General features: G+C 55.9%; 1 protein-coding gene across 3 annotated transcripts; it reads right to left on the reverse strand.

Annotated features, from left to right (window-relative positions):
• Positions 1-1,226: 1,226 nt before the first annotated feature.
• On the reverse strand, positions 1,227-14,672 carry ATP1B2 (ATPase Na+/K+ transporting subunit beta 2). 3 transcript variants are annotated; one of them, XM_030474373.1, is made up of 7 exons: positions 14,414-14,672; positions 12,007-12,135; positions 11,678-11,782; positions 8,747-8,958; positions 6,871-6,927; positions 4,097-4,195; positions 1,227-2,654 (listed from the first exon to the last, which is right to left on the reverse strand). In XM_030474373.1, the coding sequence occupies exons 1-7, from the start codon at positions 14,523-14,525 to the stop codon at positions 2,490-2,492; spliced, it is 879 nt and encodes a 292-aa protein (XP_030330233.1). In that variant the 5' UTR covers positions 14,526-14,672; the 3' UTR covers positions 1,227-2,489. The 3 variants fall into 3 exon arrangements, with proteins under 3 accessions (XP_030330233.1, XP_030330234.1, XP_030330232.1); XM_030474374.1 differs by having other exon boundaries at positions 1,227-2,677; positions 14,414-14,651; XM_030474372.1 differs by having other exon boundaries at positions 1,227-2,718; positions 14,414-14,651.
• Positions 14,673-16,215: the final 1,543 nt, after the last annotated feature.

Consider the following 16,215-nt stretch of genomic DNA (forward strand, 5'->3'; position numbering starts at 1 on the left):
AGTGAGGTTCAAGATGGCCGCCGGGGTTCAAGATGGCGGCCTCCAGCCCCTGGTGCAGGCAGAGGGAGTCAAGATGGCCGCTGGGCTTAATCGCCATTGGCCAATGGGGAGCCAAGATGGCCGCCAACAGGCACCATATTGGGCTGTGGGCATGGCAACGGCGGCCATCTTGGCCCGCTCAGCCAATGGCAGCCGTGCTCTGCCACCACCTTGGTGGCCATCTTGGCCTGCTCAGCCAATGGCAGACGTGCTCTGCCATCGCTTTGGCGGCCATCTTGGCCTGCTCAGCCAATGGCAGCCTTGCTCTGCCACCACCTTGGCCCTCACCTCGCCCTGCCTGGTCCGGCAGCCATCTTGCTCCTTATCCACACCCCTAATGGCGGCCATCTTGCTTCCCATCCATACAACCAATGGCGGCCATCTTGCTCCTCATCTACACCCCCAATGGCAGCCATCTTGCTCACCCTCTATACAACCAATGGCGGCCATCTTGCTCCTTATCCCCATCTCCAACAGCAGCCATCTTGTTCGCCATCTACACAACCAGTGGCAGCCATCTTCATCTCAACCACTGCTTTGCTACACGGCGGCCATCTCGCTCCTCATCCACACCCCCAATGGCAGCCATCTTGCTCCTTATCCCCATCACCAATGGCGGCCATCTTGTTCACCACCTATACGACCAATGGCGGCCATCTTGCTCCCCATCCACATTCCCCATGGTGGCCATCTTGCTCCTTATCCCCATCACCAATGGCTGCCATCTTGCTCCCCATTCATACAACCAATGGCGGCCATCTTGTTCCTTATCCCCATCACCAATGGCAGCCATCTTGTTCCTTATCCACACCCCCAATGGCGGCCATCTTGCTCCCCATTCATACAACCAATGGCAGCCATCTTGTTCCTTATCCACACCCCCAATGGCAGCCATCTTGCTCCCCATCCACATTCCCAATGGCGGCCATCTTGTTCCTCATCCATACCCCCCCTATGGCGGCCATCTTGTTCACCACCTATACAACCAACGGCCGCCATCTTGACCTCCCCTTCCCCACCCAACCCCCAAACACCCCCAAGCCCCCCCCTTACGTAAAGACCCCCCCATTTTGGGTTCAAAACCCCCCATTTTGGGCTCAAACCCCCCATTTTGGGTTCAAACCCCCCCATTTTGGGCTCAAACCCCTCCATTTTGGGGCTCAAAACCCCCCACAAGAGCTCGCCCATAGAAAACCACCTATATACATTTATTACCCTTTCGATTAGGAGCAGCCAAAGGGACCATTAGACCCGACTCAATGTGGGGAGGGGGAACTGGGAGCAACTGGGAGGGACTGGGAGCAACTGGGAGGGAACTGAAGGCAACTGGGATTAACTGGGAGGTAACTGAGAGTAACTGGGACTGATTGGGAGTAACTGGGAGGGAACTGGGTGGAACTGGAAGGAACTGGGAGCCAACTGGGACTAACTGGGAGTAATTGGAAGGCAACTGGGACTAACTGGGACTAATTGGGAGTAACTGGGAGGCAACTGGAGGTAATTGGGACGAACTGGGAGGGGACTGGGATGGAACTGGGAGTAACTGAGGGTAACTGGGACCAACTGGGGGGAACTGGGAGCAACTGGGATGGAACTGGGAGTAACTATAAGGCAACTGGGAGGAACTGGGACTAATTGGGAGTAACTGGGAGGCAACTGGAGGTAACTGGGAGGTAACTGGGGGTAATTGGGACTAACTGGGACTAACTTGGAGTGAACTGGGACTAACTGGGTGGAACTGGGACTAACTGGGAGTAACTGGAAGGCAACTGGGAGCAACTGGGATGGAACTGGGAGTAACTGAGGATAACTGGTACTAACTGGGGGGGAACTGGAAGGCAACTGGGAGAAACTGGGACTAATTGGGAGTAACTGGGAGGCAACTGGAGGTACCTGGGACGGAACTGGGACTAACTGGGAGTAACTGGAGGTAACTGGGACTAATTGGGAGGAACTGGGAGGCAACTGGAGGTAATTGGGACTAATTGGAAGGAACTGGGAGGAGACTGGGATGGAACTGGGAGTAACTGGGACAAACTGGGACAAACTGGGACAAACTGGGAGGTAACTGGGACTAACTGGGACTAACTGGGACTAACTGGGAGTAACTGGGAGTAACTGGGAGTAACTGGGAGTGAACTGGGAGTGAACTGGGAGTAACTAGGGGGTAACTGGGAGTAACTGGGAGGTAACTGGGAGTAACCAGGAGGCAACTGGGAGTAACTGGGAGTGAACTGGGATCAACTGGAAGGAACTAGGAGTAACCAGGAGTAACCGGGAGGCAACTGGGACTAACTGGGACTAACTTGGAGTCAACCGGGAGTAACTGGGACGCAACCGGCACGAACTCCGAGTCAAACGGGACTAACTGGGAGGCAACCGAGAAGAACTGGGAGGTAACTGGGAGCAACTGGGAGGCAACTGGGAGGTAACTGGGAGGCAAGCGGGTCTCAGTCGCGGTTGATGCGGAGCCGGAAGGCGACTCTCCCGGCGAACTTGTCGCGCTCGTCGTCGCTGCGGAGCCCGTCGGCGCGGAGGCGGCACTCGACGTGATGCTCCACGTTGGCCGTGGCGTTGGCGAAGAGCACGGCCACCACCGGCTGCGTGTAGTTCACCTGCAACGGGGCCGCTCGGCAGCCTATGGGGCCAATAGGGGGTCCAACGCCACCTATAGGGAGCCTACGAGGCCGTTATGGGGTCCTAGGATCCATAGGGACACCCAGCACCAATCTATTCCCATTGGATGTTGGGATCACCCAATTCAACTGAAGGGAGGATGGTCTCCAAGCAACCAGTTGAACCCAAAAATGGACCATTATGGGGTCCAACGCCACCTATAGGGACCCTACGAGGCCATTATGGGGTCCTAGGATCCATAGGGACACCCAGCACCAACCTATTCCCATTGGATGTTGGGATCACCCAATGCAAGAGAAGGGAGGGAGATGGTTGGTGGCCTCCAAGCAACCAGTAATGGACCATTATGGGGTCCAATGAGACCAGTTTGGACCCAGTAAGCCCATTATGGGGTCCCAGTATCCATAGGGACACCCAGCACCAACCTAATCCCATTGGATGTTGGGATCACCCAATGCAACAGAAGGGAGGGAGATGGTTGGTGGCCTCCAAGCAACCAGTAATGGACCATTATGGGGTCCAATGAGACCAGTTTGGACCCTACGAGGCCATTATGGGGTCCTAGGATCCATAGGGACACCCAGCACCAACCTATTCCCATTGGATCTTGGGATCACCCAATGCAGCAGAAGGAAGGGAGATGGTTGGTGGCCTCCAAGCAACCAGTAATGGACCAGTATGGGGTCCAATGAGACCAATAGGGACCCTACAAGGCCATTATGGGGTCCCAGTATCCATAGGGAGACCCAGCACCAAACTATTCCCATTGGATGTTGGGATCACCCAACACAACAGAAGGAAGGGAGATGGTTGGTGGCCTCCAAGCAACCAGTAATGGACCATTATGGGGTCCAATGAGACCAGTTTGGACCCAATTGAACCATTATGGGGTCCCAGGATCCATAGGGACACCCAGCACCAATCTATTCCCATTGGATGTTGGGATCACCCAATGCAAGAGAAGGGAGGGAGATGGTTGGTGGCCTCCAAGCAACCAGTAATGGACCATTATGGGGTCCAATGAGACCAGTTTGGACCCAGTAAGCCCATTATGGGGTCCCAGGATCCATAGGGACACCCAGCACCAACCTATTCCCATTGGATGTTGGGATCACCCAATGTAACAGAAGGGAAGGTGGTCTCCAAGCAACCAGTTGGACCCAATAATGGACCATTATGGGGTCCAATGAGACCAGTTTGGACCCAATTGAACCATTATGGGGTCCCAGTATCCATAGGGAGACCCAGCACCAGCCTATCCCCATCCAAGTCAATTGGGATCCCCCAACCTTGACCAAGTCAATGGAGCCCCCAACCTTGACCAAGTCAATGGGAGCCCCCCATTGCTCAATGGGGCACCCAGACCCACCCCCCCCAGCACCCATGGGTGCCCCATGGACACCCCCCCCCCATCACTCACATGGACCCTCTTCCCGTAGTAGGGGAAGTACATGAGGTCGATGGAGCCGTTGGGTGGGAAGAGCTGGAGAGGACCCAGGAGGGCGGCGTCTTCCTCTCGCTATGGGGCAGGAGACACGTGGTGACCCCCCTCTGCCCCATAGATACCCCCCTGCCCCATAGAGCGCCCTTTAATACCCCTCTCTGCCCCATAGTGCCCCATTTAATACCCCTCTTTGCCCCTTAAACCCCTCCTAAATACTCCTCTCTGCCCCATACACCCTCCCTCTGCCCCATAGACACCCCCTCTGCCCCACAGACACCCCCTAAACACCCCTCTCTGCCCCATAGACTCCACATCTGCCCAATAGACCCCCCCAAAATACCTCCTTCTGTCCCATAGACACCCCCTTAATACCCTCTCTGCCCCATAGACCCCCCTAAATAACCCCTTCTGCCCCATGGGTACCCTTTAACACATTCTCCTGCCCCATAGACCCCCCCGAAATACTCCCCTCTGCCCCATAGACCCCCCTTAATGCTCCTTCTCTGCCCCATAGACACCCCTTAATACATCCTCCTGCCCCATAGACCACCCTAAACACCCCCCTCTGCCCCATAGATCCCCCTAAATACCCCTGAGACTTTCCTATATACTCCCCATAACCCCCTATATACCACCCATAACCCCCTAAATGCCCCCTCAAATACCCCCGTAAACCCCTATATACCCCCCATAACCTCCTATATGCCCCCCTAAATACCCCCATAAACCCCTATATACCCCCCACAACCCCCTAAATACCCCCCACAACCCCCTAAATACCCCTATATACCTCCTCAAATACCCCCATAAACCCCTATATACCCCCCATAACCTCCTATATACCCCCCTAAATACCCCCATAAACCCCTATAGACCCCTATATACCCCCCATAACCTCTCTATACCCCCTAAATACCCGCATAAACCCCTATATACCCCCCATAACCCCCTAAATACCCCCCACAACCCCCTAAATACCCCTATATACCCCCTCAAATACCCCCGTAAACCCCTATATACCCCCCATAACCTCCTATATACCCCCCTAAATACCCTCATAAACCCCTTTATACCCCCCATAACCCCTAAATACCCCCTATAACCCCCTAAATACCCCCCATAACTCCCCATATACCCCCCATAACCCCCTAAATACCCCCATAAACCCCTTTATACCCCCATAACCCCTAAATACCCCCTATAACCCCCCATATACCCCCTATATCCCCCCCATAACCACCCCAGTGCTCCCAGTTTAGCCCCTTACGCTGGAGTCCGACTGTCCCTGCGCCCGCGGCTGGAGAGAGAGAATGTTAATGGGACAATGGGACATGGACGCGGGGTATTATGGGATGTGGGGTATGGGGGGCACATGGGGGGCCCCCAGCAGCGTTTGGGGGTGAAAATAACCTATTTGGGGGCATCTAGAAGCATTTTGGGGTGAAAAGAGCAGATTTTGGCCCATCTAAAAGGATTTTTGGGATGAAAATAGCACATTTTGGCCCATCTAAAAGGATTTTTGGGTGAAAATAGGACATTTTGGGTCATTCAGCAGCATTTTGGGGTGAAACCAGCACATTTTGGGGCATCTAGAAGCATTTTGGGTGAAAAAAGCACATTTTGGGGCATCTAGAAGCATTTTTGTGTGAAAACACCACATTTTGGGTCCTCTAGAAGGCTTTTGGGGTGAAAATAGCACATTTTGGGTCCTCTAGAAGGCTTTTGGGGTGAAAATAGCACATTTTTGGTCATTCAGCAGCATTTTGGGGTGAAAATAGCACATTTTGGCACATCTAAAAGGATTTGGGGTTGAAAACAGCACATTTTGGGTCTTTCAACAGCATTTTGGGGTGAAAACAGCACTTTTGGGGGCATCTAGAAGGCTTTTGGGGTGAAAATAGCACATTTTGGGTCCTCTAGAAGGCTTTTGGGGTGAAAACAGCACATTTTGGGTCCTCTAGAAGCATTTTTGTGTGAAAAAAGCCGATTTTGTGGCATCTAGAAGAATTTTGGGGTGAAAATAGCACATTTTGGGTCATTCAGCAGCATTTTGGGGTGAAACCAGCACATTTTGGGGCATCTAGAAGCATTTTGGGGTGAAAAAAGCAGGTTTTGTTGCATCTAGAAGGCTTTTGGGGTGAAAATAGCACATTTTTGGACATCAAGCAGCATTTTGGGGTGAAAATAGCAGATCTTGGCTCATCTAAAAGGATTTTGGGATGAAAATCGCACATTTTGGGTCATCCAGCAGCATTTTGGGGTGAAAATAGTAGATTTTGTCTCATCTAGAAGCATTTTGGGGTGAAAATAGCAGATTTTGTCTCATTTAGAAGCATTTTGGGGTGAAAATAACAGGTTTTGTGGCATCCAGAAGCATTTTGGGGTGAAAATAGCACTTTTTTGGTCATCTAGAAGCATTTTGGGGGTGAAAATAGCACTTTTTGGCTCATCTAGAAGCATTTTGGGGTCAATTCAGCCTATTATGGGGGTCGCCACCCCCCCCCTTACCAGGTCACTCTTCAATCGGGGCCGCTGGGGAGAGACAAGAGACAATGAGGGGGGGCACTGGGTTATACTGGGAACACTGGGGGGATACTGGGAACACTGGTGTGATACTGGGGGGTGACAATGGGGATACTGGGGGGATACTGGGGACACTGGGGTGATACTGGTGTGATACTGGTGTGACTGGGGGGGACACTGGTGTGATAATGGGGACACTGGGGTGATACTGGTGATACTGGGGTCACCTTTGCTGCACAGACCACGTTGATGCTCTTGTTCCTCCCAGGGAAGAAGTTGATGACCTGCAGGAGGAGAAGGGTTAATGGACCAGTAAGGACCAGTATGGACCAGTATGGACAGTGCACAGCAAGGCAATGCAGTAAATAACCCCCCTAGTGCCTCCCAGTCCTTCCCAGTGCCTCCCAGTCCAATGGAGTCCATCGCCAAGCACCACAAGGCATTACTCCAGTCCCATCCCATCCCCGCGCTGGGTCCTAGTGCCCCCCAGTCCCATCCCCAGTCCCCATCCCATTGCCTCCCAGTGCCCCCCATCACATCCCATTAACTCCCAGCGCTCCCAGTCCCTATCCCAGAACCCCCCATCACCATCCCAGTGCTCCCAATGCCTCCCAGTCCAATGGACTCCATTGCAAAGCACCACAAGCCATTACTCCAGTCACCATCCCATTGCCTCCCAGTGCCCCCCATCGCCATCCCATTGCCTCCCAGCGCTCCCAGTCCCCATCCCAGTGCCCCCCATCACCATCCCAGTGCTCCCAGTGCCTCCCAGTCCAATGTATTCTCTTGCAAAGCACCACAAGCCATTACTCCAGTCCCCATCCTAGCTCCCCACAGGGTCCTAGTGCCCCCCAGTCCCCATCCCATTGCCCCCCATCACCATCCCATTGCCCTCCATCACCATCCCAATGCTCCCAGTGCATCCCAGCGCTCCCAGTTCCTATCCCAGTGCCCCCATCACTATCCCAGTACTCCCAGTGCCTCCCAGTCCAATTAACTCCATCGCCAAGCACCACAAAGCATTGCAATAGGCATCATCCGAGCCCTGCGCTGGGTCCTAGTGCCCCCCAGTCCCATCCCCAGTCCCCATCCCATTGCCTCCCAGTGCCCCCCATCACATCCAATTAACTCTCAGCGCTCCCAGTCCCTATCCCAGTGCCCCCCATCACTATCCCAGTGTTCCCAGTGCCTCCCAGTCCAATGGACTCCATTGCAAAGCACCACGAGCCATTACTCCAGTCCCCATCCTAGCTCCCCACGGGGTCCTAGTGCCCCCCAGTCCTCATCCCACTGCGTCCCAGCGCTCCCAGTCCCTATCCCAGTGCCCCCATCACCATCCCAGTGTTCCCAGTCCTTCCCAGTGCCTCCCAGTCCAATGGACTCCATTGCCAAGCACCCCAAGGCATTACTCCAGTCACCATTCCATTGCCTCCCAGTGTCCCCCATTGCCATCCCATTGCCTCCCAGCGCTCCCAGTCCCTATCCCAGTGCCCCCCGTCACCATCCCAGTGCTCCCAGTGCCTCCCAGTCCAATGGACTCCATTGCAAAGCACCACAAGCCATTACTCCAGTCCCCATCCTAGCTCCCCACAGGGTCCTAGTGCCCCCCAGTCCTCATCCCATTGCCCCCCATCACCATCCCAGTGCCCCCCATCACCATCCCAATGCTCCCAGTGCATCCCAGCGCTCCCAGTCCCTATCCCAGTGCCCCCCATCACTATCCCAGTGCTCCCAGTGCCTCCCAGTCCAATGGACTCCATTGCCAAGCACCACAAGCCATTACTCGAGTCACCATCCCAGCCCCGCGCTGGGTCCTAGTGCCCCCCAGTCCCCATCCCATTGCCCCCCATCGCCATCCCATTGCCCCCCATCACCATCCCAATGCTCCCAGTGCATCCCAGCGCTCCCAGTCCAATGGACTCCATTGCCAAGCACCACAAAGAATTGCAATAGGCATCATCCGAGCCCCCCACTGGGTCCTAGTGCCCGCCAGTCCCATCCCCAGTCCCCATCCCATTGCCCCCCATCACCATCCCAGTGCCTCCCAGTGCCCCCCATCACCATCCCAGTGCTCCCAGCGCCTCCCAGCGCTCCCAGTCTCACCCTATTGATCTTGACGAGCACGCAGGGCTGGCCGGAGCCATAGCCGTAGGTCTCGGTGTGGGGCGGCCCCAGCCCCGCGCAGGGTCCTAGCGCGCTGCGGTTGAAGCGACAGGCGCGCTTGGGCACGTTGGGCACCGCGTCGTCCGGTTGCTCGTTGTAGCGGCCCGGGGCGCAGGCGGCGTTGCGGGAGGCCTGGACGCTGTCGTTGTAGGCTGCGGGGATACATGGCACCCATAGAGCACCCATAGGAGCCATAGAGCAACCACAGAACGCCCATAGGAACCATAGAGCGTCCATAGTAACCATAGAGCATCCACAGAGCAGCCACAGCAACCATAGAGCATCCATAGAGCATCCATAGTAACCATAGAGCATCCATAGAGCATCCATAGGGCAGCCACAGAGCAGCCGCAGCACCCATAGGAGCCATAGAGCAACCATAGAGCATCCATAGGAGCCATAGAGCATCCATAGAGCATTGATGGAGCATCCATAGTAACCATAGAGCATCGATAGAGCATCCATAGTAACCATAGAGCATCCATAGGATCCATAGAGCAACCATAGAGCATCCATAGAGCATCCATAGTAACCATAGAGCATCCATAGGGCATCCATAGTAACCATAGAGCGTCCATAGAGCATCCATAGTAACCATAGAGCATCCATAAGATCCATAGAGCATCCATACAGCATCCATAGTAACCATAGAGCATCCATAGTTACCATAGAGCGTTGATAGAGCATCCATAGTAACCATAGAGCATCCATAGGATCCATAGAGCATCCATACAGCATCCATACAGCATCCATAGTAACCATAGAGCATCCATAGGGCAGCCATAGAGCAGCCACAGCACCCATAGGATCCATAGAGCAACTACAGAGCATCCATAGAGCATCCATTCCATAGGGCAGCCAAAGAGCATCCATAGGGCAGCCAAAGAGCAGCCATAGCACCCATAGGATCCATAGAGCAACCATAGAGCATCCATAGAGCATCCATAGGAACTATCAAGCATCCATAAAGCATCCATAGTAACCATAGAGCATCCATAGTAACCATTGAGCATCCATAGAGCAGCCATAGTAACTATAGAGCATCCATAGGGCAGCCATAGCAAGCATAGAGCATCCATAGGGCAGCTATAGAGCAGCCACAGCACCCATAGGATCCATAGAGCAACCATAGAGTGTCCATAGGAACCATAGGGCATCCATAGGGCAGCTATAGCAACCATAGAGCATCCATAGAACATCCATAGGGCAGCCACTGCACCCATAGGATCCATAGAGCAACCATAGAGTGTCCATAGTAACCATAGAGCACCCATAGGGCAGCCATAGAGCAGCCACAGCACCCATAGGATCCATACAGCAGCTATAGCAACCGTAGAGCACCCATAGCACCCACACCTGTACCCTCTTGTTGTGTGCTGTGGAGACATGGAGCACCCATAGGATCTATACAGCACCCATAGAGCATCTATAGCACCCATAGGGCACCCATAGAGCAGGTATAGAGCACCCATAGAGCCCATAGCACCCACACCTGCATGCTGTCATCACACACTGTGGGGACATGGGGTCCACATAGCACCCATAGGATCCATACAACACCCATAGAGCATCCATAGCACACACAGAGCATCCATAGAGCACCCAGAGCACCCACCCGATGTGGCCATGGGCCCTCCCAGTGCCTCCCAGTATGGACTATGGACATCCCAGTATGGCCATGGGCCCTCCCAGTGCCTCCCAGTATGGACATGGGCCCTCCCAGTGCCTCCCAGTATGGACATGGGCCCTCCCAGTATGGACTATGGTCATCCCAGTGCCTCCCAGTATGGACATGGGCATCCCAGTATGGCCTATGGGCATCCCAGTGCCTCCCAGTATGGCCATGGGCCCTCCCAGTGCCTCCCAGTATGGACATGGGCCCTCCCAGTGCCTCCCAGTATGGACATGGGCCCTCCTAGTGCCTCCCAGTATGGCCTATGGGCATCCCAGTATGGCCTAAGGCCCTCCCAGTGCCTCCCAGTATGGTCTATGGGATTCCCAGTGCCTCCCAGTATGGCCATGGGCCCTCCCAGTATGGCCTAAGGCCCTCCCAGTGCCTCCCAGTATGGACATGGGCCCTCCCAGTATGGTCTATGGACATCCCAGTGCCTCCCAGTATGGCCATGAGCCCTCCCAGTGCCTCCCAGTATGGCCTATGGGCATCCCAGTGCCTCCCAGTATGGACGTGGGCCCTCCCAGTGCCTCCCAGTATGGACTATGGACATCCCAGTGCCTCCCAGTATGGACTATGGGCATCCCAGTGCCTCCCAGTATGGTCTATGGGATTCCCAGTGCCTCCCAGTATGGCCATGGGCCCTCCCAGTATGGCCTAAGGCCCTCCCAGTGCCTCCCAGTATGGACATGGGCCCTCCCAGTATGGTCTATGGACATCCCAGTGCCTCCCAGTATGGCCATGAGCCCTCCCAGTGCCTCCCAGTATGGCCTATGGGCATCCCAGTGCCTCCCAGTATGGACGTGGGCCCTCCCAGTGCCTCCCAGTATGGACTATGGACATCCCAGTGCCTCCCAGTATGGACTATGGGCATCCCAGTGCCTCCCAGTATGGTCTATGGGCATCCCAGTATGGCCTATGGACATCCCAGTGCCTCCCAGTATGGCCTATGGGCATCCCAGTGCCTCCCAGTATGGCCTATGGGCATCCCAGTGCCTCCCAGTATGGACTATGGGCATCCCAGTATGGCCTATGGGCATCCCAGTGCCTCCCAGTATGGACATGGGCCCTCCCAGTATGGCCTATGGGCATCCCAGTGCCTCCCAGTATGGACATGGGCCCTCCCAGTATGGCCTATGGGCATCCCAGTGCCTCCCAGTATGGCCGATGGGATCCCCAGTGCCTCCCAGTGCACTCACGCTCCAGGAACTGGTGCAGGGCACGGACATAGTGGAGCCAGGTCTGGCTGTGGGACACATTGAAGGTGACATCGAGGCCTTCGGCGCACGGGCGGATCATCATCCCTGCGCACGAGGACACGCGTGTTGCACGAGGATCCCCCCCTCGTGCAAGGGGACCCCCCTCGTGCGAGGCCCAGCGCACCCACTGGGTGTCAATGGCACCCAGAGCACCCAAACCCCTTCCCTTCACCCCCTCCCCAACAAATCCCCATTGAGGTCCCTTGGATATGGGAGCCCTCGTGCAAACCCTCGTGCAAACCCTCGTGCAAGGGACCCCTCGTGCAAACCGGGGGTGAGGAGCTGATCCTGGTACTTGGGCACGTGGGGATCCACGCTCTGGAGCATCACCCACATGGTGAGGGCGAAGAGCCCCGTCAGGAACCCATAGAACACCAGGTAGAAGAGCAGGATCAGGCCTAAAGGGGGGGGCAAAGAAGGGGTTAATACCCCCCCAAAACTGCCCCAATGGCAGCAAATACCCCCCAAACCCGCCCCAAATGGCATCAAAGAGCCCCAAAATAGCATCAAATACCCCCAAAGTGGCATCAAATACCCCCAAAGTGGCATCAAACACCCCCCAAACTGCCCCAGTGGCAGCAAATATCCCCCAAATGGCACTAAATTCACCCCAAACTGCCCCAATGGCAGCAAATACCCCCCAAACCTGCCCCAATGGCAGCAAATACCCCCCAAATTTGCCCTAGTGGTGTCAAATAGCCCCCAAACTGCCCTAAATACCCCCAAATATCCCCCCAACTGCCCCAATGGCATCAAATACCCCCAAAACTGCCCTAAATTCACTCAACCCCCCCAAAAAACTGCCTCAGTGGCATCAAATACTCCCTAAACCTGCCCTAATTCCTCCCAAACCCCCCCAAACTGCCCAAATAGCAACAAATACCCCCTAAACTGCCCCAAATCCACCCAAAACTGCCCCAATGGCACCAAATACCCCCCAAAACTGACCCAAAGGCATCGAATACCCCCCAAAACTGCCCCAATGGCATCAAATACCACCAAAACTGACCTAAATCCACCCAAAACTGCCCCAATGGCATCAAACACCCCCAAAACTGCCCTAAATCCACCCCAAACTGCCCCAATGGCACCAAATACCCCCCAAAACTGCCCTAAATCCACCCAAAACTGCCCCAATGGCATCAAACACCCCCAAAACTGCCCTAAATCCACCCAAAACTGCCCCAATGGCATCAAACACCCCCAAAACTGCCCTAAATCCACCCAAAACTGCCCCAATGGCATCAAATACCCCCAAAACTGCCCTAAATCCACCCAAAACTGCCCCAATGGCATCAAACACCCCCAAAACTGCCCTAAATCCACCCAAAACTGCCCCAATGGCATCAAACACCCCCAAAACCACCCGAAATCCACCCAAAACTGCCCCAATGGCACCAAATACCCCCCCAAACTGCCCCAATGGCACCAAATACCCCCCAAAACTGCCCCAATGGTATCAAATACCCCCAAAACTGACCTAAATCCACCCAAAACTGCCCCAATGGCATCAAACACCCCCAAAACTGCCCTAAAGCCACCCAAAACTGCCCCAATGGCACCAAATACCCCCCAGACTGCCCCAATGGCATCGAATACCCCCCAAAACTGACCCAAAGGCATCGAATACCCCCAAAACTGCCCTAAATCCACCCCAAACTGCCCCAATGGCATCAAACACCCCCAAAACTGCCCTAAATCCACCCCAAACTGCCCCAATGGCATCAAATACCCCCTTAACCCCCCCTAAAACCCCTTTAAACCCCCCCAAATCCCTGCCCAGACACTTAAATCCTGGTCGGAACCATCTGTCCCTGCTCCGGAGGGGGGGGACACACACACACACAAGCCAATGGGGGTCCCTAAGCATAAGGGGGGCCCCATATAGTCACTAACCCCCCGTATAGGGGGGTCCCCATTGGTCCCATCCCCCACACTGGCCATGACCTACTTTTTGCAGGCACAAGGCGACAGATGGGGGGGGGGGGGACACCCATCTCCTGACCCCCCCGCTTCCATTGCACCCATTGGGACCCCTCAAGTTACTCCCCCCTTCCCATTATAGTCTATGGGGGGGGTCTATAGGCCCAGACCCACTTTGCACCCCCAAAGTTGGGGGGTCTTTATGGACCCCCATCCTATTGCATCTAAATGGGGGGGTCTGCGTAAGTTATAACCCCCCCTTTAAGTGCCCAGCATTATAAGCGGGGGGCACCCCCCATTACAACCCAACGGGGGGGCCCCTGTGTAATCCACTTATAGGGGGGTCTTTATACAACTCCTATAGGGGGGCACCTATAGACCCCCCCCTTTCCGCTCCATCCCCGCGTTAAACCCCCGCCCCACACCCCCAAAGTTAGGGGGGGGCCTATGGACCCCCCCAACTCCTCTATACATTAAGGGGGGGTCCCCCTGCAACCCCTTCCCGTTGCACCCATATAGGGGAGATTGTACTCGCTCAATAGCACCCATAAGGAGGGGGACCCCCTGTATGACGTGTTATTGGGGGGTCCCCCCCCCATGTACCCCTATAGAGGGGGACTCACAACTTCCCTCTGCACCACATATAGGGGGGGAAGAGCCTTGTAGAACCCCCCTATTGCCCTTCTAATGGTGTTGCCCCCCTATAGCACCCCTATAAATGTGGAGGGGGGTCCTCAGCACCCCCAAACTTACCCCAACTGCTCCCTGTTCTACCCAGGAACTGCCGGGTCCGGGGGTCCCATACGAACGCCTTCCATTCGGCCCATATCTGCCCGCAGCTCCGCTTCTCCTTATCCCGAGCCATGTTGGGGGGGGGGCTCCGATAGGACCCCCCCGATGTCGCGACAACCCTGATGTCGCGACGACCCCCCCCCACCCCCCAATCCCGGGATACGCGTCGCTCCCCTCCGCCCGCGCCGGGACTCGAACCCGCGACTCCCCGCTGCTGCTGCTGCGCTGCCTTATATGGGCTCGGAGCCCTGCCCACCCGGGCGAAGCCACGCCCCTTATGCTAATAGAGAGGCTCTGTGCACTCCTTATATGGTGATTAGGGGGTGGGGCGTCCCCGCGGCGGTTCCCATCGTGTCCCATTGAGAGAATTGGGGAGAGGGAGGTGGGGGGGGTGGTTCTTAAAGGGGCCGCGCGGGGAGGAGCTGGGGGAATACTGGGAGTATTGGGGGGGGGTAACTGGGAGCACTGGGAGGTTGTTGGGAGCACTGGGAATGGGAACTGGGAGCACTGGGAGGTTGTTGGGAGCTGGAATGGGAACTGGGAGCACTAAGAGGCTACTGGGAGGTTACTGGGAGCACTGGGAATGAGAATTGGGAGCACCGGGAGGTTACTGGGAGCACTGAGAGGTTGTTGGGAGCACTGGGAATGGGAACTGGGAGCACTGGGATGTTACTGGGAGCACTGGAAGGTTGTTGGGAGCACTGGGAATGAGACTGGGAGCACTAGAAGGTTGTTGGGAGCACTGGGAATGGGAACTGGGAGCTCTGGGAGGTTACTGGGAGCACTGGAAATGGGAACTGGGAGCACTGGGAGGTTACTGGGAGCACTGGGAATGAGACTGGGAGCGCTAAGAGGCTACTGGGAGCACTGGGAATGGGAACTGGGAGCTCTGGGAGGCTACTGGGAGCACTGGGAATGGGAACTGGGAGCACTGGGAGGTTACTGGGAGCACTGAGAGGTTGTTGGGAGCACTGGGAATGGTGGGAATGGGAACTGGGAGCCTGGTTATTATCGAGGGGGCGGAGCCAAAGAAGGGGCGTGGCCTCGGTGGGGTCACCCATTGGTCCGGATCCCCCCATTGACCCCCTCATTGACCCATGGGGGGGGCACCAATGAGTCCGGACCCCTCCATTAACCCCCCCATTGACCCCTCCCCTATTGACCTCCCCATTAACCCTCCTCCATTGACCCCCCCATTGACCCATGGGGGGGGCACCAATGGGTCCAGACCCCTCATTGACCCCCCCATTGACCCATGGGGGGGGGCACCAATGGGTCCAGACCCCTCATTGACCCCCCCATTGACCCACGGTGGGGGCACCAATGGGTCCGGACCCCCCCATTCAGCCCCCCATTGACTCATGGGGGGCACCAATGAGTCCAGACCCCCCCATTAACCCTCTCATTAACCCCCCCATTGACCCCCCCATCGACCCATGGGGAGGGCACCAATGAATCCGGACACCCCCATTGACCCCCCCATTGACACCCCCATTAACCCTCCTCCATTGAGCCCCCCATTGACCCATGGGGGGGCACCAATGAGTCCGGACCCCTCCATTAACCCCCCCATTGACCCCTCCCCTATTGACCTCCCCATTAACCCTCCTCCATTGACCCCCCCATTGGCCCATGGGGGGGGCACCAATGAGTCCGGGACCCCCCATTGACCCCCCCATTGACCCATGGTGGGGGCACCAATGGGTCCGGACCCCCCCATTAACCCTCCCATTAACCCCCCCATTGACCCCCCCATTAACCCT

This window comes from Strigops habroptila, unplaced genomic scaffold, assembly GCF_004027225.2.
Source record: "Strigops habroptila isolate Jane unplaced genomic scaffold, bStrHab1.2.pri NW_022045585.1_ctg1, whole genome shotgun sequence".
NCBI lineage: Eukaryota > Metazoa > Chordata > Aves > Psittaciformes > Psittacidae > Strigops > Strigops habroptila.